This window comes from Lissotriton vulgaris, chromosome 3_1, assembly GCF_964263255.1.
Source record: "Lissotriton vulgaris chromosome 3_1, aLisVul1.2, whole genome shotgun sequence".
Lineage (NCBI taxonomy): Eukaryota > Metazoa > Chordata > Amphibia > Caudata > Salamandridae > Lissotriton > Lissotriton vulgaris.
Genome location: NC_141689.1, coordinates 507,387,502 through 507,412,885, shown reverse-complemented (window position 1 = coordinate 507,412,885; position 25,384 = coordinate 507,387,502). Strand labels below are relative to the sequence as shown.

General features: G+C 41.6%; 1 protein-coding gene across 1 annotated transcript in view; it reads right to left on the bottom strand.

The window, feature by feature from the left end:
• The window catches only part of WDR41 (WD repeat domain 41), a 624,116-nt gene that overhangs the window by 122,919 nt on the left and 475,813 nt on the right, over positions 1–25,384 (bottom strand). The window contains exon 11 of the mRNA XM_086960751.1: positions 23,367–23,455. Within this exon, the coding sequence (XP_086816877.1) occupies positions 23,367–23,455 (89 nt within the window). The remainder of the gene's footprint in view (positions 1–23,366; positions 23,456–25,384) is intronic.

Here is a 25,384-nt window from a genome sequence, read left to right as displayed (position 1 = left end):
CGAGTATATTTTCTACTTGAGCATCAGTTTTCTCACTATGAATGGTCACGACCGTTAGCTCTGGAGAAGTCTCGCCGGGTGCCCTCCTATCAACTGAAAATCGTGCTAGGTGATGCCAAATCTTACTTGCTCTTGCCAACTTACCATTGGGGAGCCACACACAGGAAAAAACTTTGTCTAGAATACTGCATTACATACATAACGCGAAGAGGCCAAAACTCAGCCAACTCCACCAGCAGAGCGGAATTTATCTCCCAGTCCTAATTAAGACCCTGAGTGAAATTATGCGCCAATGTAAATGCCAGGGAGACTTTCTGGATTTCATGAAATCTGTTCACTTTTAAATCACCTTAAAATGTTCAACTTGCACAGAGAGACTTTCCAAATGTTTTAGAATCTGTTCACTTCTAAATCCCCTTAACGTTTGCACCTTGGCAGTGTGTTGCGTTTTAAGCGTGCAAGAAAGAAAAGAGAAGCATTATCCTGCAGATAACCACAGTTAGCTGCCACTGCTGGATTTGCATAACTCTGTCTTCTCTGGACGTACACTTTAAACCACTCAACAAGTTAGATATTGTGCCCTACGACAGACAACAGGTGAACCTTCTAAGCTGAACACTTTTCAAAATGCCCGGATATGCTCCATATACCAGCTCCTTCCTGTCATTGATCACTTCCTCTGCTGCTTTGCCTTCCTTAAAGCACAAAATCTCGAACCTTTAAGAAATTCCAGTCCCTATCTCAACGCTCCCACTACTAAAATGTATATCAACACAACTACCTTTCATAATTCAGAACTCTATATATGCTGCAAAGATAACCAAGTAGATTCATGTGCCAGGTGCAGAATGCTGTTCATAATATCCATACCTAAAAGGTGTATTTCATAAACTGTCACCGCCCTTTAACTGCTGTTTCTAGCAATCTATCCCATGAAATGTTAGCTGTATTCTTTTGCAGCCCATTGGGAAAAGGAGGACATACAAGAGAGAAAGTATTCATGGTTTGATTGATACCAAACTGATACATGCATTTGGGAGGATACTATTAATAATATTTTATCATGGCAAGGCCAGTTATGTTAAACAGAAGGAGATTTTTGTATCTGGTTTCAGCTGACAGCTAGACTTGTTCAGATTGTGGCAACCAGCATTCATTTAGCATATTATAATGTATGCAGATAATTCTACTCACCTTTACTTTTTGCTTGGATGACAGACTGCTAATTCTGAATTCAAACTAGTCACAATTGTCCCTTCTTTATTTTTTAAAGCTAGATGGGGAGCATCATTCAGCAAAAAAAAACATTCTAAAAGCCAATAGGTCTCACCTATCTGAGAGCTGTTAGCTTTGTCAATGTGATTCAGACATGCTGTATAGCAGTGTGGCTGCTATGCAGTATGGCTGAAAGTAAACAAAAGAAAGTGCTACGACTGTGCCATAGTGCTGCTTTACACATGGATAAAACATACTGACAAAGCCAACAGCTGTTATACAAGCGTGGCCTATTGACTATGCCAATGCTTGTTTTCTAAACACTGTTTGACCTATGATAGGGTCAGCTTTGATGCCTCCTTCCAAACAATATATAGTGTATGTATTTATGCACTGGTTTCCATGTGGTTGCTTTACAAAACTCCACTAGAGGAACGTTTCTGAATAAGTAGTAGTAGCTGGCTTCCCCTTGTGGTATAAGCTCTTTGTTTACCCAGTAAACGTTTGTTGAATTGCTGATAACAACATATAATAGAAGGAACTATCTATCAGGCAATGGTTTATTTTGGAGATGCCATCCCAGTATGTATTGGCCTATAATTGACAAAACGGCGATTAGTGTTCCTCACATGGTTTGTTCTATCTAAATAGAAAGACTCTTCTAAATTCCAAAGAGTGAACTGGCTTCTCTGCAGGAATGGAAAGTTTTAGGGAAGAGAAACAGTAGAGAATCCGCCTGGTTAATAAGAAAGCCGGAACCTACATTGGGTAAAAATGTGGACTTATTTTGTATACAAGTACGTTTTGGAAGTTTTTGTGGATTATTAAAAATGGTGCATTATTAACAATGTGCCGAATAATAATGTACAAAAACTTCAACAATAGAGTTATATATAGAACAAGTCCAAATGTTTATGGAATGTAATTTTAGACTTTCATACTAACCAGACACATTCTGATTGCTCAGACACTATTATGATGTGAAACTGTATATGGCTCAATAGCAGATGGGGCTTGGTGATCACTGACCCTTCAAACAGATGCAATTGCTAACATAAAAGCCTCTTTCCAAGGTAGATGCGGCAAGAAAGCCTTGATGGATATGCTTAAAAGGAGCAACCATTAATATAGTAAGAACCAGATTCAGCTCCCATGGTGAGGCAACAGTTTCTTCAATCTTTACAAAAAGTCTGGATTTTTCTTTTTTTTTAGTTCAGTAAGATTTTATTGAATTTTAACAATGGAGAAAACACTGAAGTACATACAAAAAAACGATAAAGTAATTCATTAAATTACATGGAAGCAAGTAAGAACAATCATAAATAAGTGGACACAAATAAATTACATCGCAGAGTATTATCGTCAATCAAAGGATAACTAAATAAACGGGAGGGAAGGAAGGAAGGGGAGGGAAGAAGGGAAAAGGGAAATATACATTTCATAGCATAATAACTTAGATAAATAGAGTTACCAATAAGATGTTAAAAAACAGTATGGTAATCAATGAATACAATATTAACATTGAAAAAACAGGAATCATAACTGTACATATGAATCTATAGGAGACCAAAAGGATTGAAAATGCGAAGAATTATGATGAACACCTTGTAAAGATAATTGAGCACCTCTTCTTGTAAAGATAATTTTGATGGTAATAATTTAGCTTTAAATAAACGTAATGGAGTCCATAAAGAATTAAACAAAATATAAGCATTGGTTTGATAAATTGACACTGGTAAACATCCAGAAATACCATTAGTCCAAATTAATGACCATGAATCAGTTGATAGAGACAAGGAGAGCTCAGTATACCAAAAAGTGGAAATTGTATCAACATTGGAGGCTAATGAGAAGGTAAGTTTCTTATAAAATACAGAAACTGCTTTAGAAGATAAAGAAACAGTATTGACATAAATTAAAAAATCAGCTGAGACTATAGGATGGATACCATTTGGTAAGGAATCTAAAATGGAATTACATAGAAATTGATATTTTAACAAATCTGACAATGGTAAATTGAATTTTAATTGGAGTTGAGTAAATGGAATAAGTGCATCATCTAAGAAAACATCCTTAAGATAGAAAATGCCATTAGCAATCCAAGAAGACCAAAAAGAGACATTTCTATTTAATTTTATTAAGGCGCTGTGCCATAAGGACAAATGCACCGTAGAAAGTAAAGGGAATGCAAAATTGGAGTCTAAATTAATAAAAATTAATCTTGATGATTTGATTATAGAAGAGGAATGTATAATCTTAGAGGTAGGTGACATAGTTAACAAGGAAAGTAAAGGAAAAGGTTTTACAAGGGAAGTCTCAATATGAAACCAGATAGGAGGACTAACAACAGGTGAAATATTAAACCATAACGAGCTCTGTTTTAGGATAAATGCCTTATGATATAGATAGAAATCAGGTAGGGCAAAACCAACTTGGTATTTAGGAATCTTTAATTTTTTATAGGCAATATGGGGAGGTTTATTATTCCATAGAAATGTAGATAATAGTTTGTCAATATCTTTATAAAATTTGAGTGGAAATTGAGTTGGTATCATAGCAAGAGAATAAAATATTTTTGGGGCAATAGTCATTTTAATAGACTCCATTCTCCCCCACCAGGAAAGATGAAGGGAAGACCATTTGGAAGTTTTTTGTTTAATATAATCAAGAATGAATTTACAATTTAATTTAAAGGTAGCATGTAGGGATGATGAAAATAATATGCTAAGGTATTTCAACTTACTTTTTTGCCAAACAATATCCGGTGAAGGTAGCATATCAGGAGTACATAGCATATTTAACGGAAAAAAATCAGTTTTACTAACATTTAATTTATATCCTGATACAACTGAATATTTAGAAATAATATCAAGCAAAAATGGAACAGATGATGCAGGATTACTAATAAATAATAACACATCATCAGCATATGCCAAAGTTTTAACAGTAACATCTTTGATAGTGATACCTTGAATGCTTTCACATTTATGATTGAAATTAAGAAATGGTTCAATTCCCAATAAAAATAAAAGAGGGGATAGGGGACAACCCTGACGAGTTCCTCTAAAAAGGGAAAATTGGTTAGAAATCTGGCCATTAATAAACAATCGAGCAGTGGGAGCATAGTATAAAGCAGAAATCATACGAATAAAAGATGGTCCAAAATTAAAAGATAATAAAGTTTTAAATAAAAACTGCCAATGGATTTTATCAAAAGCTTTTTCTGCATCTAATGCCATAACACCAGCAGGGACAAGGAGTGTGGATCTTTGTTCAATATTATGTAATAATGTTCTCGTATTGTTAACAGAATATCTATTTTTCATAAAACCAGATTGGTCAGGGTGGATGATGGAATGAAGGACAGGAGCTAACCTAGAGGCAATCATTTTAGCATATAATTTACAATCCTGGTTAATCAGACAAATGGGACGATAATTAGCAACAAGGGTAGGGTCTTTATCAGGTTTGGGAAGTACAACAATTAATGCTTCTGAAAAAGAGCCCGAAATGGTAACAGATGAAGAAAAATGAGAAGAAATTTGGTACAAATAAGGTAAAAGATGATTTTGAAATTCTTTATAGAATTCGGCAGGGAAGCCATCAGGACCAGGGGATTTATTTTTTGGAAGCGATTTAATGGCAGTTAGGATTTCATCATTAGTAATAGGCAAATCTAACCCAAGTTTATCAGAGGAAGAAATATGAGGTAAATCAGAATGTTTTAAAGAAGCATCAATTATAGACTCATCACAAAAATCTGGTTTATTATATAATGTGGAATAAAAATTTAAAAATTCTTGAACAATATCATTATGGGAAAGTGCAATTTTACCCTGAGGACCTTGAATGGAGGTAACCTGCGTTTTATCCCTTTTAATACGTAAATAATTAGCAAGAAGCTTACCAGACCTATTGGTGTTAAAGCGAAATCTAGCATTGGACTTAGAAAGCTGGACCCCAGCCCTCGTACTAAGAATAGAATTAAATTCATATCTTAGTTTTTGAGGTTTAAGTTTATATTGAGGATCACTAGACGTGATAAATAAACGTTCAAAATGAGCTATTTGTTTCTCAAAAGATTTGATATTAGAATTACATTTCTTATTTTCATGTGCCATAATAGAAATTGTAGTACCTCTGATATAGGCTTTAAATGCATCCCATCGATTAGTAACAGAGGTAGAGTCTTCAGGATTGAATGTAAAATAATCCTGAATCGCTTGCAACAATTTGGATTTATGAGTGTCATTAAGGACAATGTCAGTATTCATACGCCATCTGGATTGTTTAGCAAAGGAAGACGAAACATTTAAAACAAAAGAAATCATTGCATGGTCGGATATGTCAATAGTACCAATGGTAGGATTATTTGCAAATTGAATAAGAGAGGGGGAAAGTAAAAAATAGTCAATTCTGGAATGGGAATTAGGAGGATTGGAGAAAAAGGAAAATTCCTTACCAGTGGGATAGTGCAATCTCCAAATATCAGCTAACTTGGTGGTATGAAGAAAAGTCTTAAAGGCATGAAAAATCTTGGACGGTCTAAATCTAGAGGTAGATAATCTATCTAGCAAGGGATCTGCAAAAACATTGAAATCTCCCCCAAAAATCAAGGGAACTTTCCCCAACTTTAGAACTTCAGTCTGTAGGGCCATACACATTAAACAAAAAGAAAATAGAGTCATGAATTTTGATTTTGACTATAATATATCTGCCTTCAGAATCTGAAATCTTATTTAAAATTTGACAATGTAATCTTTTGGCAAAGTAAATAGCGACCCCATTCTTTTTACCTTTAGCAGGTGAGGAGACAATAGAATCTACTCATTTTTTGTTCATATATTGTAAAACTGTATCTTCAACGTGTGTCTCTTGGACAAAACAAATATCAGCTTTACAACTACCTAAATAATCTAAAATTTGCGTACGTTTTATTGGGTGTCTTAAACCTTTTACATTAAGAGAAACAACTTTAATATTATGAATATTAGCCATTAAGAGTTAAGAGAAAGGAAAGAAAGAAATGAGAACAAGAAGAAGGAAGAAAAAGACAGGTTAAAAGAGTAACTCTATGCGGAAAATAGGAAAGGGAGAAACATAAAAGAGAGAGTAAGGCACAAACAAGCAACATGAATAAAGACATGGAAATGCACACCCGTTCCTCAAGCATGGCCAATTACCGTTGGAGCCCATGAATAAATTTATGCATAAATGTGCCACATGAAGTCACTGAAATCAATTCAGGATCTTGTGTATCCATGGATGGAGGAGCTTGTTGTTCAAGGAACAGTCGAAGATCTTCTGGGCGCTGAAAAAATTTGGAGACATTGTCTTTCCAGACACGCATTGTTGAAGGATCAAATAGTTAATTTTTGAAACCAAGGCTCCTCAGCTGTGGACGAAGGGAAGAGAATTCTTTACGAATAGCCACAGTTTCTTTAGCAAAATCTTGATGGATGAAGATTTTGGTTCCATTCACCAACAATGACGGAATTTCTCTCACAGCTTTTCGAATGAGAACCAAATGATGATGACGCAGCACCTTAAATAACATTTGCCTTGGCTTTGTATGACGAGGATTCCGGTGTGACGGGACTCTATGGGCTTTGTCAATCTCAAATTTTTCTTTGAATTTAATATTCAAAAGACCAGGCAGAAGAGATTCAAGATAGAGCCGACAATTCATCCCTTCAACTTCTTCAGGCAAATTAAAAATGCGAAGATTATATTGCCTATTGCGATTTTCCATGTCCAGCAGTTGAGTATGCATTGGAACAATTTTGGCCATTAAAGGTGTAAAAGCGTCCAACTTGTTTTTGTTATCTTGAATTTTAATGACATTATCTGAAACCTTCATCGAAATAAAAGCCATATCTTTACGAACATTTTTTACTTCTGAGGCAATGGTGTCAAGTATTCAGACGTAAGGCTTTAATTTCCTCCAAAATTAGTGCAAGAGAAGGTTCTGAGGATTCCACCACCTTAGATTTGGTTGGAGGAGGAGAAACCTGCTGCTTCCTTTTATTAGTGGTTGAATTCTTAGAATCCATTTTGAGGTGAAAAAATATTCACTAATACGTAGAATAAATATAATGAGGAAAAACAACCTCAAAATGTGAGAGAAATGTTGTAAATAAAGACAAAAACGTCAAAAAACGCTGTAAAACCACAGGTGCAGCAGCTAAACAGGACAGTAGGCGTGGCAAGGCCCAAGCCAGACTCTGTCATAAGTATTACTCCGCCCCAGGCACTCAAATCCGGCAATACCTGGAGGTGCAGCTGGGAGCAGGAACCATGGGAGCTGGAGAAACACTTCCGCCGTAAAAATTCGTCATAAAAGGACTCCACAGGTAAGAAGTCGCATCAGGAGGCAAGCACCGGTATTTTCGCCGACTTTGTGACAGGAATTCGTCGTTAATTCCTGTCACAAAGTCGGCGAAAATACCGGTGCTTGCCTCCTGATGCGAGGTTCACGAAGCTCCGGTGGCGGCCATCTTGGTTGACGCGCTCGCGCGTCTGTAATGACTGGATTTGTGAAGGACTTTTAATTTAACTTAACTGTGAGTTGCAATGGCAGGTCAACTTTAATTGAAGAGTACTGCAGCTTTGCGTTTGCCAAGTGTAGCTGATAGGGTAAAATTAAATCTTCTTGATAACAAATTGGATCGTGTTTATTTTTTAAACATTTATTTATTTATTTATTTTTGTGTTTTTATAGAGCGCGAACCTGACCTGTGAAGGTATCAGAGCGCTTTACATAGTATACAGTGATGAACAAACAAAAGGTTTAACCCCTTCCCTGCTCATGACGAGCTCAGCTCGTCATGAGGCACGGTTGAGCTGTGCTTATGACGAGCTGAGCTCGTCATGAATAAAGGCAACTCTGTGAGTCCAGCACTGGGGGGAAAACCCCTAGCAGCCAAGGTGTTAAAGTGCAGAAATATACAAGATCAACATGTAGGGTTACAATCAATGTGATAGTCTGTAAGAACAAAGGACCCATATGATCTCGGCTTGAGGAGTTGGTAATCTGAGAAAGCAGTGATCTTAGATTAGTCAGGCACGATGTGGTGGTTGCGGGCAGGCCTTAGACGAGGAATTTACCCATGAGGCCTCGTTTTTGAAAGGTGCTAGAGGAGGGGTTCTTCTGATGGCAGGTGGGAGAGAGTTCCAAGGTTCTTTTGTTCTGAAAGGAGGCGGGTTTGAGTAGGAGGTTTCTAGCAGACTGGGAGTTGCTGCTTCCTCCGGATATTACTAATATCTGTGCCAGATAATCAGGGGAGTTTGTGTATAGGGCCTTGTGTATAATGCATGCAAGTTTCAGCGGAATTCTGGCCTCTAGAGGGAGCCAGTTCAGCTCTTTTATGTGTGGCGAGATGTGGTCGAACTTCCTGGTGCCTGTAAGTTGTCTGGGGGTCGCGTTGAGGCAGGCTTTTAGAGGCGCTAAGGAGATCTTGGATAGTCCTGTGAGGGTGGAACAGCCATATTCCAGACTAGAGATGACTAGTGCTTGAACTGCCATTTTTATTAAGTCAGGAGCATCGATGAAAAGTTTCAGCTTCCAAAGGTAGCTCAAGTGGAATCTGGCTGCTTTAGCCATTGAGTTAATGTGGGCTCGCATGTTCAGGTTGCAGTCGAGTTTCAGTGCTGTGCCCTGGTCTGAATCCAGATTGAAAGTCATCAAGTAGGTGGAAGTTGTTGATGTGCTGACTTAGTTGCTGTTGTACACACTACTCCAAAACTTTTGCTAATAGCGGGATATTGGCAATAGGTCTGAAATTGTCAGGGGAGGCTGGGTTCAGTGAAGGTTTTTTCAAAATGGGGAGGACTTGGCTGGCTTTCATAGGGTCCGGGATCAAGCCTTGCTGGAGAGAGGCGTTGATAATTGTAGTCCAGCAAGGAACGATGGGTTGGGAGGCAGCAGCGAGGCAGTTGGAAGGTAGCGGGTCATTAAAGTGGTTATTTGACTTTAAGGGGGAGAGGATTTTTTGAGATAGCGTCTTTGTTATAGTATTCAAAGTCAGTCCAGTGGGCTTGGTTTTTAGGAGAGGCCAGGGCGATTGGTGCGGAAGAATGGGGCAGGATAGGAAGGGGTTGGGAGTAGGTGGTGGTACCGAGTTCAATTCCTAATGCCAAGATTTTATCAGCGAAGAAGGAGGAGAATTCATCTGACGATATTAGTGATTTGGGGGATTCTTTCGGTGTTTTAGCCAGTTTATTAGATTGGAGTTTGACCAGTTCGAAGAGCTTTTGGGGTCTATTCTTGGCATTTCCCAGTTCAGATCTGAAATATTCTTTTTTGAAATTGAGGATGTGCTTATTGTAGGCATTTCTCGCCTGGCGGAGGAGCTTTAGATGCGTTGCAGAGTTGCAGAGGGGTGCTGTCTCCAGATTCTTTCAGATTGCCGTAGGGATCTCCTCTCCCTATTGAGGGAGCCAATGAACCAAGGGTTTCTGTCTTTGATTTGTGTTCTTTTTAGTTTAAGAGGGGCAAGGTCATCAAGAATGTTTGAGATGGATGACGAGTGATGCTCATTGAGGTCGCTGACCATGGTTATGTGCGAAGGGGGGGATCAGATTTGCAGCGTGCCTCTAGTTTCATCAGGTCGAGGTTTTTAGTATCTCTGCTCCAGCATTTGGGAATCACCGGTTGAGATAACTTTGTCTTGCGGGTCACGGGTAAAATGAAAGAGATGGAGTGATGGTCAGACCAGTCACAAGGCTCTATGGAGATAAGCTTAACTGCGGAGTCCTTAGAAATTATCCAGTCGAGGATGGCCCCTTTTGAGTGGGTTGGCAGAGAGCAGGCTTGAGTCAGGGCTAGGTCGCTTAGGAGGTCTTTGATGCCGTTGACGTGGGGATCTTTAGTGTCGTTCCAGTGCAGGTTGAAATCACCCAAGAAAACCTCTGTGGCATTGCAGGAAATCTTTCTTGTCATGATTTCCAAGAGGTGATCAGTGAAAGAGTCTTTGGAACCTGGGTGGTGGTAAAAAATGTGCAAGTTACAAAGGTGTAGTGAGTTGCTGCAGATGGAGAGTGTGAGGTATTCGCAGGAGTCAGTGGAGACCGTTGAGAGTTCTGTGACAAGCAGGAAGGATCGGTACATGCAGGCAATGCCTCCTCCTTTCTTGTTGGAGTGTCTGTCCAGTCTGGTGATGTAGTAGTTGGGTGGGCATAATAAGTCCAGGCAGGGGGAAGAGTATTTGTTTAGCCAAGATTCAGTTAGTATGGCTAGGTCTAGGTTTTTGCCCAGGACGAGTTCAGCAATATCAGCGGCATGTTTGACTGCTGAACGGCAGTTGATTAATAGACCAGATATGGGGTGTCTGGAGGAGTGTCAGGAGTCTGGGCGGATAGAAATACAGGCACAAGGTTGTTTTTTACCATAGTTCTGTTATGGAGGGTGGCTGGCCTGTTGGGGTTGATGGAGACTGTGCTGATGGGGTGTTCAGAACTCGTATCTAGCCGACGGGGATGGCTGGGACAGAGTTGTGGACTTGGAGGATGGCTAGGATTTCGTTTCCCGTAAGGTCTAGAGGATTGGAGGAGGCGGTAGGAGCGTTGTAGGAGAGTGCGAGAGCGTGGGATTCCTCTCCAGAGAGGAGGCAGGGTGGTTTGCGTGGGCGAAGATATCTCAGAGGCAGCGGGAGTGGGTGCTTGGGAGGCTCGGTGTTCGGTGAGGGGGAAGTAAGCAGTGGTTTGAGGTTAGCAAGTGAGATCTCTGCAAGGTGAAGGAGATTCAAGAGGCCCAGAATGGAGCTATAAATGCTATGGGTGAGTTTAGCCACTCTGGAGTGCAGAGTTTCAAGGTTGTTATAAACTAGGGGTGCTAAAGGGCAGGGGTTCAAAGTTTCAGGAGCCATCACAGGGGCATATACAGGTGGAAGGGGAGTAGGATGGGCTAGAGCAGGCTCTGGGGTATTTGGGGGAGGAGTATCTGGCACACGATGTTGGCGGATGGCTGGCGGGGAGGAGCTTGGAGGTCTAGGGGCCATTCTGTTATAAGTGCCGGGGGATGAATTATAATGGTAGGGGTGAATGTTGGTGGGAGCTATTGGAGGGCTGGCTCTCTCTCAGAGACAGGGGACAATGGGAGCGTATCGGTCTCCCCATCAGTGGGGTGCACTAGGTGGGAGGAGATCACAGGTGTAGGGGCGATTCTGTAGTCAGGGACAGGAGACATGTTGGGGAGGATAGGGTGAGCTGAGGGAGAGGTCCTTGGAGGGTTGGCATGTTGATGGCTAGGCATGTTAGGCTGGCATGACGGTGGGTCATTGGTGCGGGTGTTGGTTACCCTATCCGAGTTATTCACGTGGTTTCTGAGGAGGGGGATAAGGTCTGAGAATTTATTGAGGTTGTTGGTGGAGGCTTGGATTAAACCAATGACGTTTTTGTAGAGGGTGATGGTGAGGTCAGCTCGCAAGGTTGGGGAGGGTGCTATTGAGAGCTTGATGCCTTATGGAATGTTCCTAATTAAGCAAATATTGAGAAGGTGCGCAAAGATTTTTCGCCAGGAGGCGGTTCTTCTGGAAAAGAAGATAAGGTAATTAATGAGTTGCCTATGTCCTCGCTGTAGCGCAGGTCGGATATCAGCGTCTCATATTATAAATCTTCTCTTTGTAAAATTATATGATGCTTTTGTGGAAGGACGCTTGGCTTCATTAAGTATGAACATACATTTTTGAAGTACATTTATGATGCTTTTGTGGAAGGACGATTGGCTTCATTAAGTATGAACATACATTCTTGAAGTACATTTATGATGCTTTTGTGGAAGGACGCTTGGCTTCAATAACTATGAACATACATTTTTTTGTTGATCTTATACAAAGATAACATTGTGTTTATGTAGAAATCATAAGTAAAGGCATGTACATACCATATCCAAACAACAAAATAGTTACATTACACATCAGTGTTCTTCCACAGTGTACGCAGCTATATACACACATATATATACTCAGCAATGTCCAGGTTACAATCATTAATGTCCGGAGCAGGGGAATTCGTTGCATGTGTGGAAAGTAGGCAGGACGTGATTGGGGCCCAGAGGTCCTTTGGCCTAAATTTGAGTCACCATATTGTAAAACCTCTGGAGCAATGATCCAAATTTAAAGAGTGTACGTTGGGGCGATGTATCTTCCACTGTATCTTCAATAGAAGATTCATTCTGCACGACAGTTTCTTGTGTGGTTTTAATTGGCAATGAAGGATTTCCGGGAACCACCACTGTCTAGCCATTCTGGAGCAATGAGAATCATTTTGACATTGGAGTGCTTTGGCCCCATGAGTACTGGTAATGGTGGGAAGCTGTACAGAATTTTGCTGTACTAATTCATTAAAAGGGGATCGCACAATGACTCCAATTCCTATACTCTCGATGTGAAGCTTTGCATCTAGTTTGGCAGTAAAAAAGATCTATTTGAGGAAAAACCCAGTCTTACAAGACATCCTCATTTAGCTCGTACTCATGATTTTTGATGTAATATCTGCTTAGCAGATATGATTGGTAATTCTGATGATCCGTAAGGTATACTGTTTGAATGAAAAAAAAATCCTGAAATAAGCCAATGCCATAAAGCTTGTGCCTCCACAGATAAAATCCTGTACCGAGTTCCATCTTGCTTGTTTAAATAATACTTTTCGGTCATATTGTCTGTTTGAATCAGCTATCTGTCCGAAGTGACTGACAGAAGGAAAGCTTTTAAACAAGATGAACAGCTTTGAGTTGTAGGTAATTTATATGAGAGCTGTTGCCTCTCTGACCACAATCTCTGTATGGATATATTTTGTAGATGGGCTCCCCGACCTGTCAGACACACATGCATCACCCTGGTCTGAGAAGGTAGGTTCTGGTGGAAAGGAGTCCCTTCTTAGAGATTCCTTTTTTGACATCACTACTTGTGTGATATTCTGGCTTGAACGGTCAGTGTCAACTTGCTTTTCCAACTACCTTTCGGTTGATCCCACTGAACTTTGTTGCGCTGTTGAAGAGGCGTCATGTACATGCTCACTGACTTATCAGTGCAGTTGGTCTCATGAGACGAGAATAGCAGATCTTGCAACGGCATTGGACATAATAGCTATTGTTCAAACAGGTATTCAGGTGTGTACCATCACTGAAACCTCAAAATAGGTTTCATTTTCCGCTGTATTATTAGAATTAGGTTAGTGCCTAGAAGTAGCAGAATCAGGATATGATAGCTATAGAGTTTGCACTAGAACCATGTTAGAGTGGATATTCTTATGTATCCTTTTTTTGAAAGTTGCTGCTGCCATTTTATTTGTTTTCATTATAGTTAGCAGATGTTGATGACTTTGCTCTAGTAGAATGAGCCCTTATACCCTCTGGAGGTTCGTTACCAGCCAGGGCGTAGCAGATCTTGATGCAAAGTATGATCCATCTTGAGAGTGTGCGCTTGTGCACAGCTCGTCCTTTCTTGCAGACAGAAAATCCCACAAAGAGCTGGTCATCCACTCAATAGTCTTTATTCTATCAAGGTAAAAGCTCACCGCCCTCTTAGGGTCCAGACGGTGAAGACGCTCCTCCTCCTTGGAAGGGTGAGGGGGAGGATAGAAGGTAGAGAGGGTAATGGACTGTCCTAAATGGAATGGAGTAACCACTTTAGGCAGAAAAGCAGCCCTGGTCCTAAGAACCATTCGTTCAGCATGAATGGTCAAGAATGGGGGCTTTGAGCTAAGAGCTTGAAGCTCACTTACACTCCTTGCCGAGGTAATTACGACAAGAAAAACAGTCTTAAAAGACAAAAGTCTCAAGGGACACCTGTGTAAAGGTTCAAAAGGAGAACCCATTAAATATGTAAGAACTAGGTTCAAGTCCCATTGAGGTACAATAAAGGGAGTGGGAGGAAACTTATTTGTTAAACCCTTTAAAAATCTCAGTACAACGGGAGATTTAAACAAAGATGGTTGATCCGGTCAACAGATAAAAGCTGATAAAGCTGATAAATAACCTTTAACCGTAGCTACCGTAGCTACAGCAAAACCCTGCCGCGCCAATGAAAGAGCAAATTGAAGTATTTCTGACAACCGAGCTCTCAAAGGATCAACAGAATTCTCTCCACACCTGGATACAAATTTAGACCAGCTATAAGAATAGATAGAGTCACGCCTGGCCAATAAAATGACATCCACCACATCAGGTGGGAGAGAAAAGGAATTCAGGTTGCCCCGTTCAATCTCCAGGCATGAGTGTAAGGTCTGGAGGTGGGGGTGTAGAACCTGCCCATCCATCTGAGAGAGGAGGTCTGCCCTGAAAGGGAGACGGAGCGGAGGGCACGAGGAGAGGTGGAGAAGATCTGTGTACCACACACTTCTTGGGCAATCCGGGGCGATCACTATAACCTGGGCCCGGTCTTGACGTATCTTCCTCAGAATCCAAGGAATCAAAGGTATGGGAGGAAACGCGTAGAGGAGTTGTGAGTTCCAACTCAACTGAAATGCGTCCCCCAAGGCTCCTTGCATCGGATACTTGAGGCTGCAGAATGACGGGCAGTGAGCGTTCTCGTGAGTGGCAAACAGATCCACCTGAGGAGTTCCCCATGTCCGAAAGACATGACAAACCACCTCCGGATGAAGTCTCCACTCATGGTAGGCTGAGAACTGCCGACTGAGATTGTCTGCACGAACGTTCAGTACTCCGGCCAGATGATTTGCCACAAGACAAATCTGATGTTCCTGAACGCAGGACCAGAGGCGCAGAGCCTCTCTGCAGAGACACTGCGACCCCACTCCTCCCTGTTTGTTGCCATACCACATCGCGGTGGTAATGTCCGTCAGGACTTGAACCGACCAACTGCGAAGGGAGGGGAGGAAAGCCTTGAGTGCCAGACGTATTGCCCGCAATTCCAAAAGGTTGATGTGAAGAAACCTTTCCTCTGGAGAACAAAAACCCTTGACCTCCAGATTCCCCAGATGAGCACCCCACCCTAGAGTGGATGCATCCGTTATCACTGTGGCCACCGATGGAGGAGTGTGAAAAGGTTTTCCTTGAGACAGATTGCCTTCCACTCCCTACCAAGACAGATCCGCCGCAGCTTCTCTGGAGATCCTCACTGACTCCCTGAGATCCCCTTGGTGCTGATACCACTGCCTGCGGAGGCACCACTGGAGTGCCCTCATGTTCCAGCGTGCATGGTTGACCAACAGAATGCAAGAAGCCATCAGACCGAGCAGACGGAGGACCTTCAGGACTGGAACAACCGCTCCATTGTGAAATAAAGGAATCATTTGCTGTATGTCGTGAATCCTTTGAGGTGGAGGGAATGCATGACACACAGTTGTGTCCAGTACCGCACCTATGAACAGGTTGTGCTGGGAGGGCACCAGGTGAGATTTGGGTACATTTATCGAAAAACCCAACCTGTGCAACAACTGAGTTGTCTCTTGCAGATGATGGAGCACTACCTCCGGAGATTGTGCTTTGATCAGCCCATCGTCCAGATAAGGGAATACTGGAATCCCTGACCTTCTGAGATGTGCAGCCACCACAGCCATCACCTTGGTGAAGACTTGAGGCGCAGTAGTAAGACCAAATGGTAGAACCGCAAACTGGTAGTGCTGCGATCCCACCGTGAAGCGGAGATACTTCCTGTGCGACTTCAGAATGGGTATATGGAAATAAGCATCCCGCAAGTCAATCGACCCCATCCAGTCTTCTTCCATCAGCGCTTGAAGAACCTGCGCAAGGGTGAGCATCTTGAACTTTTCCTGCTTTAGGTAAAAGTTCAAGATGCTGAGACCCAGGATTGGACAAAGTCTGCCATCCTTTTTGGGAATCAATAAATACCAGGAGTAGCACCCCTGACCCCTTTCCTGCTCCAGAACCACCTCAATTGCACCCTTTTTGAACAGTGCCTTCACTTCTTCCTGAAGGAGCAACAGGTGGTCCTCCGAGCAAAAACCTTAGCAAGGAGGGTAATTTGAGGGAAATTCCCGAAAGGGAAGAGCATACCCATTCTCTACGAGATTGAGAACCCAAAGATCTGAAGTAACCGATTCCCAATCCCATAGAAAATAAGTAAGCTGACTCCCCACAGGACCCGCATGATCCGGAATGGCGGATCTAGGGCTGTTTTGCTGTTGTAGGTGGGGGGTGGGTAGTAGAGGAGGAAGTGGAGGAGGAGGAGGCTTGGCGTCCACGAGAACGACCCCTTTGTCTGCCTCTGTAGGACCTGTACAAAGGATTCTGTTGTTGCTGTTGCTGCTGGGTTTGCTTAAAGGAACGAAAAGTAGACCTTCCAAAACCCTTGTACCTTTTGGAGACAGAGCCTCTAGTCTGCAAACCAAAAGATCTTGCCGTCGCTGTGCTATCCTTAAACCTTTCCAAAGCAGCATCAGCTTTCTTTCCGAAAAGGCCAGAACCATTGAAAGGCAAATCCATCAGAGCAGCCTGAACATCCGCAGAAAACTCGAAAGTCTTTAGCCAAGCAGCTCTTCTAGTGGCGACCGAAGACCCCATGATCCTAGCCACTGAATCTGCTGTGTCCATACCACTTTGTATGACCTGCCGAGCACCCGCCTGCGTGTCAGATATTACTTCATTAAAGTTCTTTCTATCCTCCTCAGGAAGCTTAGGCGATAGCGGTTTCACTGTATCCATCAAAGCATGGACATATCTGCCTAGCAGACAAGTAGCATTAGTAGACTTTAGGGCCATACTGCCGGACCAAAACACCTTCTTAGCATTCTGGTCCTGCTTCTTAGAGTCTTTATATCCAGGAACCTGGGGAAAAGCACCTGCAGATCTTTTCGAGCAAGCAGCCTGAACCACCAAACTCTCTGGCAAAGGATAAGTGGACAAGAATTCTGGATCTCCAGGCACCACTCTATAAAGCCTTGATACTGTCTTTGACACTGCAAGAGCAGTAAGTGGTCAACTCCATACCTCCAATATGAGATCAGTAAGAGCCTCAGTAAATGGAAGAGTTGGCTCAACCACCGAGGAAGGAGAATGGAGAACTTCAGTAAGGATGTTACACTTGTACTCCACAGATGGTAAAGTCAAATTCAAGAGCTCCGCAGCCTTCTTAATTACCACATGGTAAGGCACCACATCCCTTGAAGGAGCATCAGATACTGTGGGCAACTCCCATTCTGGTGAAAATGTTCCAGTCCACTTGCATCATGCAACTCTTCAAAATAATCCTCCTGATCCTGAAGCTCACCCTCGTCAATCTCAGCTTCTCCAAAATTTCTTTCCTCCGAAAGGCGCTGCGCTCTACGCCTCGACCACTCCATTTGAACCGACGTCGGTGATGGAGCCGGAGCCTGCGTCGAATGAAGAGTCGGAGCCGCCTTCGAATGACAAGCTGGAACCGGCGTCGAACTTCGAGTTGATCATGAGGTCGCTCCAGAGCCGGTGAAGCCATGTACGCAGTCGATGACCTCAGTGGCACCGAGAGATGTCATGGTGGAGTCGGCGTCGGCATTAACGGCAGGAAAGGAGCATATGCCTGAGGCACACCCAGATTATAAGGCAATGGACCCATGGGACCAGCAGGTGCACCAGAGGGGAACATTGCTCTCGCATAAACGCTATACATAGCGTTTAGAAAATGCGATGGGTCCTGACCAGGACCAGGAAACTGAGGGTAAGAGCCTACCTGCTGCTCCCAAGGAGGCTGCACCGGATTCGACTCCTCCTGTTCCTCTTGTTCTTCGGGACATCGTACCTGAGTCGTCAATCCCTGAGGAACTTCTTCTCCTTCATCATGCACCGAAGAATGATACAGATCCGGAGACGGATTCGATACCGGAGCCGGTGTAGGCTCCAGAGACTGTAAAGGTGAAGCCTCACCTTCAGGAGTACGAACTGGAGAGGGATGAAATCATGTCCTAATGATGTCTTTGAGAAGATGACTTCTTTTTCGAATCCGACTCCCTGCCGGAAAGGTGTCTCGAACTGTGCTTCTTTCTCTTGTGATTCTTTTTAGATGAACCAGAAGCATGACCCGAAGCTGACTTCGACGCCGACCTCGATCGGGACCTCGACCTCGAACGTCTCGATCTTGACCTCGAAGTCCTCTTGGCGTCCTTACCCTTCATTTTGGCAACTAGAAGTTTCGCCTCCCATTCCCGAAGAGCCTTTGGGTTCATTTTTGAACAAGATCGACAACCCTTGATATCGTGATCCGAACCCAGACACCATAGACATTCTTGATGAGGATCGGTGATGGACATCATCCTCCCACATGAGTCGCATGGCTTAAAACCTGTCTTCTTCGTTGACATCTCGACGGAAGACAGCAAAACCATGCAGATACAGAACAAAAGTTCACAATAGTAACAAAGTAACTATCCGTAACACAGAAGATCGCAAGAAACCGTTAGCGTCGATGACGCGGAAAAAAGGGAACTGACGTCATCACGCCGACGTAGGCCTTATAAGGAGTCGGTGATGTCAGTCGGAGTCGCGCGCTATGCCGTGCTCCTGTGACGTCCTCCACGCCGGCGTGCTACAAAAGAATTTTCCAAACGTTGCTGACGCAGGGGGATATTCACAAGGTGAGGAATCCACTGGCAGATCTATCCATCAGAAAGAGTGTTTAGGATTCCTCTAACAAACCTTGTAATGTGTCATGTGATTGATCGTTTCGTAAAAAACATCTTACTAATATAGCTCATTAAGTTGTGGAATGGTTGCAGTAAAGCTGATTTTCTGATTCAAGTTGGTACATTGTCTAAGTCCTTGGTGCCAGGGGGTGCCAGAAAACTGACCTCTGTGTTTCTGGAAAAATCTACAGAAAGCATTACCTGGTACCGGAGGTAAAATAAGTCTCAAAGTGGATCTGTGCTCTAAAGTATCTACTATAACCAACAACAGAAGTATGAGGGACTTTTAATTGTATTCTGAGCTTATTGGCCCCTCCAATAAGCACATCATGGAATGTGGTTATATCATCCATGGGTGAGGTGTGCAGTGGTGAAATTGGTGGAGGAGCTGGAGTGTGGGTGAAATAAGACCCAGAAGAGGTATGAGATGTAGGAGAATTTGGTGGTGGTGCAGACCAGGTTTGTGGTCTTCTGCATAGCTTTTCTGGTGAATTATGAAAAAGCTAGCAAGCTTGCACAGCTGGATTGACAGGAATAGGAATGTATTAAGGTGGTGATATAGATGTACTCCTCTGTATCATTACAGACTGTGGTAGAATGTCAAGAGATGGTAATGATTCTTGGAGAGGATCAGAGGCTGAAACAGTCATTCTGAGATTCTTAGCTGGCTAAATGAGAGAAATAATTTTCCAGAAGGAGATCATGATAGAGGAGTGACAGAAACATGCCTTGGGGTCAATTTTGCTGATGGTGTATATCTCAAAGTCAACCAGGTACTTCTCGACGTAGATCGCCTCAAAAGTGGCATTCTTACTGATGTTTATGACAAAGTTAGCAGCAAGGTCTCAATGGTCTTGATTTCTATGGTATCTGCAAGTGTCTCTTTCCTCACATCTAAGATGCATCCTCTATGGCAAACATGTTGGTGCCGAGATAGGTCTTGACATTTACTGCTTCTCATCTGACCATCAGGAGTGTCTGGAGCAGAGGTGATGTTAGTGTTGCATTTTCTTTCTGGATCTTTATTCTCTGGAGTCCTTTCTGGGAGAATGTTATCTTAGAGAGAGGAAAATTCAGTACATGCTACCTGCTTTATTATATGGAAGTGGCATGTATTTGGGATGTTTTTGGAAAATTCTACCTCCATTGATATACATCTACGAAGAGAAATAGCAGAATTGTTAAGGTCACGCTAGTGGGAATTTTTTTGACATTTATGGCAGTGAGGATCCTATAATGTAGAACAGTGTCTCTAATGAGTTGGAGGGAAGGGTTCACCCTATTTCTATTTCAATTAGTAAGGCAGGAACAATTAAAGATTATACTGGTGATGAGGATGTTCTGAAATGCTGTTTATCTCTCAAGGTATCTCAATAATTTTGCAGCTCACTCAGGGCCAATGATAATGATCACAAAACCTGGTGACCAGAACTTTTGGACCGATGCATTAATAGATTAGTTTGTAAAACTCTGAATCTGAGTGGGTCGCAATCTGACATACCTAATTAATATTCATTAGGGAGGCTGCAACTTGTGACTCACTCTGGTTGTATACAATCACAGGGATCGTGTTCTTAAGGAGCAAGCAGGCCATCATGTCTGTGACTGCTTTTAAATACAGAAACCTTTTTTTTTAGCAGCCCGATTTCTTTAAATGAAACAGGGCTGCTTAAAAAATAAATTATAATAAAGTTTCTTTTTGTAAAGTTTCTCTAAGTGCTGGCAGGGGTCCAAAGTGGAATCCATCCCTTTTGCAAATAGGTTGCCACCCCAACTTGGAAGTCTGTAACTTTCCAATGTTTTGCAACTGGAATTACAGTCACAAACTGTAGAAAGGATACCATGCAAAATTTGAAAGGACACCAACAACATACCCCTCCCAAATGGAGATTTAATAACTATTCAGAATCCCATTTTAAGAATTGGTCAAAGTTTACCGACCCCAAAATGAGATTTAAACATAAGAAAAGCCTATCCTACAGTTGTAAACTTTCCAATTTTGCAAAATAGGTAAATACACATCTGGCCCCATATGATCTTTACACTTCAACATTAAATTACAATTCATCAGAGTTCTAGTTGTAACATGTTTAGATTTTTGCAGATTTTTTTCCAATTTCGTATTGTAACCTTCAACCTTAACCCCTTAAGTGCGGGGAACGTTCAGCGGTCGTCGCGTGCACTACCTCGCTAGTGCTGCGCACGTCCGCTGAACGTTCCAATCTCATTCGCACAATGGAACGTTCCGCACCAGCGCGGAATATTTTCAGCGCTGGCAACGGGTTAAAACAGGAAATTGTTGCAGTCAGAAAAAAATTTGAGATCAATACTTGTTTTGCCACGGGTTAAAGAACTGTTATAGGCTACAAACACTTCACTCACTAGGTCTACCTCTTGGATAAATAATTGTGTTTGCTTTGGATATATTACAAAAAAAAGAAAATCCCACAAAGCAATCTCTGATGTTTGCAAATCCTGGGTCCCGTTTTGGCTATGTGACAGTCACTATACAGTGCATTTCAAATGATTGATGCAGAACCAACAAACGTATAAAAAACAGACAGAAATATGCACGTATTTCTATTTTCCAAAAACGAAAAGTTGAATTAGTGATTTTACTTAGCAAAAACTATGCTTGAGGGGCTGGTTACATCACGCATAGCATGCATTCCAACCACAAGACTCTTTAGGACACTATTCTTTGATGTATATAGTATCGGCTTCTCCTCCATCTGCAATTGGTTAGTCCCAATTGGATGTGGAGAGGAAGAAAACTACATACAATGGGAGCACAGTTCTCTCCACTATGTTAAAGTAGGTCAGAAGAAACATCTTGTATACCTCTTTCTGTTCAGTAGAGACAAACTGGAAAAAACGATTGCAGTGAATATTCTAGTAATTTTATGAAACGTTCAAACACTCCAATATCAAGGATGTTCTCCACTGAAACGAGTCATATAGTGTTATTTTGTCACAGATGTTAGTTGCGCAGATTTACCATGTTACATTATTTGAACTTTGCGCTTTCTTTTTTGACGTCTTCGCATAATACTACATTTTTTGTCCTATCAGTACTTAAAGGTTTAACCTGCGAAAATAGCAGGAATATAGTTTTAACTGTATTTTTCCGTAATAATATATCTGGATTGCTAAATTCTGACTGGAATGGAGGGGTTGTGCTTGTGTATATGCACAGGTTATAAACAATAAGATAGGGAAAAAATTAATGCTTTGCAAACAAGGTGGTGTATTTTGCTCTCCTGCTCCATGAAGATGTGCTCTTGAGTTCAATGAAACAGTCATCCTTTTGAAAACTAATATAAATCTTTCACCTCATCTAGCAATGATAATGTCCTCAGTCTCAGTAGGGATCAGTACTGCTGGTAGCAGGGAGCTACAGTCATCATACACACTACACTCATTTGTGTAAGCATACCTAGAAAAATATTTTTTTAAAATAAGACAACCATGGGAATGATGATTCATCTATGATCACTCTCAAAATGCCCAACCTCATCCCTCACTTCTCAATTAAGACAACTATCAAAAGGACTAATTTCATAGGAGGTTTCACCTTTACTATTTGTTTTATTACTTAATTATATTACCCTATTTGTCATGTACAATTTATTCATGTATTAAAATATTTTCATATTAACACCATAGTACCCACTTCACATAGCTGCCGATCTAACACAATAGCTTTACATCTATTCTAATTCAGCAACCGTTTTTAGGTCTCACCTGGGACAACTCATGCCCGGTCGCTTGTGAGACATTTTGTTTACTTACAAATATTAGAGATATTTGGCTTTGACAATGACTTTTTCAGCAATGTAGTACAGCAGCACAACTGCTGTGAGGAATAGTTGAAAGCAAAATAAATAACTGCCATGATGGGACATGCGTTAACCACGTCACAGAGTTTTTTTTTCTCAGCCATGCTCCACAAAAGCCGCAGTGCTATACATGACTAAAAGAAAATTGACAACCCTTCCAAGAAGGCCAACACGTTGCTTCTAAAAATAGTAGCCACGTTAGCACTTGACACACTATGTACAATACCATTACAACATAGTTGTGCGCTGCTACATTGATTTTCCTTTTCCTTTTTTTTATTGCATATTATGTGCCAGCAAGATTTAAGTAGCAGTATTTTTCCTTTTTTTCTGCTTTTAGTCTTTCAATTTATCTTGCATATGCTTTTTTACCTTTTGTGTGTTTTTATTGCGGGCTAGTTAGTGGATGAATAAAAGTATGAGCCTTTGGGTGGATGAATAATGTATGAAGATACGAATGAATGACAAAGTGCATGTATGAAAACTATTTTGAGTGCCTAAACTCACCAGTGAATGAAGATATTTCCAGTTATATGTCAGGCATAGTAGCTTTGTTAATGTTTGGGAAGCGTGCGATTCCACCTTTAGTATACCTCACTAAACCATAACAGAATATTTTTTGTTTTACTTCTAAAAAGCATGCACTGCATTGTGGTTGAATGTGTATAATAGCTTATATTTAATACCGCTTAACGAGGCCTCAAAACACATTTATTTATTTAAAACCAAACAAACCTGCTGGAACAGACTCCGCTGCTAACTGTGGCTTTTCTTGAAACTCCCAAATGCGGACACTGCCATCTTCTGAACATGAAATTAACTGGCTGTCAAAACAAATAAAGTATTATCCAAGAGCTAAACGGCAGCAAACACATTTGAAGAAATCACAAACTGACTAAGAAAAAAAAGCGCATAGTAAGCATGGCACATTTTAAGAGTTTATAAAGCATCTGCTTGCTGTAGCAACTGCTCTGCCAGCAGAGTGAAACACGCTGTTAAAGAAACTGTATTTCATCATATTCTACCTCTTCATCCTTCTGTTAGGGGGCAGTATAAATGGTCTGCTCTCTGGTGTGCAAAGGTAGAACTGCAGCAACAAAGGGTAACATGATTTCTGTAGTGTGTAAAATGATGTAATCTGCACCAGTTGGGCTGTAATCTGCACCCCGGAGACAAGAGTTGGGCAATCTTTTCTCTGTAGAAAAATGGTATGCCTAGCCCATTCAGGCAATTTCTGTATGGCAAAATGTAGTTGTTGCTGCTGTTATCTGTCTAAAGGATAGACTGCACTACTGTAAAATGAATACCTAATGCACAGGAATTGCAGGGTTAGCAGAGTTAATAGGAGGGGGTCAGAGTGCCTGTTTATTCTGTTTTCTTAACACTGTTCTGGAATAAAGCTGATAGCAAACATGCACATAAATGTGTTATACCTACAGTATATCTGTCATAATATTTTATTTTGACAATTTTTTTTGTTTTTTATAATCTGTGTTTATGTGTTAGGGGCTTTTGAATCAGTCAAAAGTTTTTTCACTTCAGAAAATGCTCCATACTTCCGTACCTCTTAGCTTTTTTTTAGGTTTTCCCTGCACAGTGCTTGTGCTTTGCTTTTGAAATTTAATATAAAATTAAAAGGTGCTTACATCCCATCCTTTGCTTTTCTTTGGTTCATGTGTTTGCCAATTACTTTCCTTCCGTCTCTATGGGCAAGCGCCATGGCCAGCCTCAGAAGTTTAATTAGCAAAAATACATTGAAACAGTCCAGCTAGTTCTCTTGTTTTTAGCCCACAGAAACACTTATCAGTTGTTATCACCCATAGCTAAGGACACCCAACGCATGTAAATCGTGAATCACAAATAAACGTTAAACTTACGTGCTACCGGAGAAAGAAATGCGTGCACATGTCCCACTCGAATTGATTTAGTCAAGGACACAACTCTAAAAAGGCACGCTTCGCAACATAAATGCCAACTACTGGAAACTATGCTCCACATTTCAATGGGGACATCTGATAACCCGCAGAGCAGCCGCATAAATAGTAAATTCCAATGTGAGACGCAAGATAATGGCCACGAAAAGGACCAAAATCCGGAAGGGCCCCAGTCCATCTTTAACTTAGAAAATGGCCTCTAGCTCTTTTGGACAATGTTAACATTCTGTGCGCTAAGTCCACGGTTTTTATCAAACTCTATTCGGTTGCTCTTAACAGATCTGCATGTACCGTGCGCAGTCATTAAAAGTCACCCAATTGTTTGGGGGGACCAGAGGGCGGACTCGGAGAGCCTGTAGCCGGGCCTTGTTCCCAAAGGGGGAAGCTAATTTAGACTTCAGGCAAGTGGTACATCACGTGTGTTTGCTACAGTTAGAGTTAGGATTGGGGCCCCAAATCCTGGACATTGGGGCATAGCACAGGCCACATGTGAGGCCCCTCTCATAAAATACTAGAAAACTTTAGAACCATCAACAATGACTGTTTTAAAGACCAGACCAAATTTTTTTTAAAAACATTGATTTATTAGGCAGTTAAGTAATGGCCCACGGCAAAACTTACAAGCTGCCTCGCAGGTAGTCACAAGTATATAACTGTACTATCACAGCTAGACTACGGCCCCCAAACCTCCAGAGTTAGGAGTACCCACTCACCTAAGCTCCTCTCCCAACACCTCTCTCGTCTGCCAGGAGCTCACCATGGATTGAGATACACCTGCTCAACAGGCCCTTTGGAAACTCTTTAAAGCTCCCCCTGCCA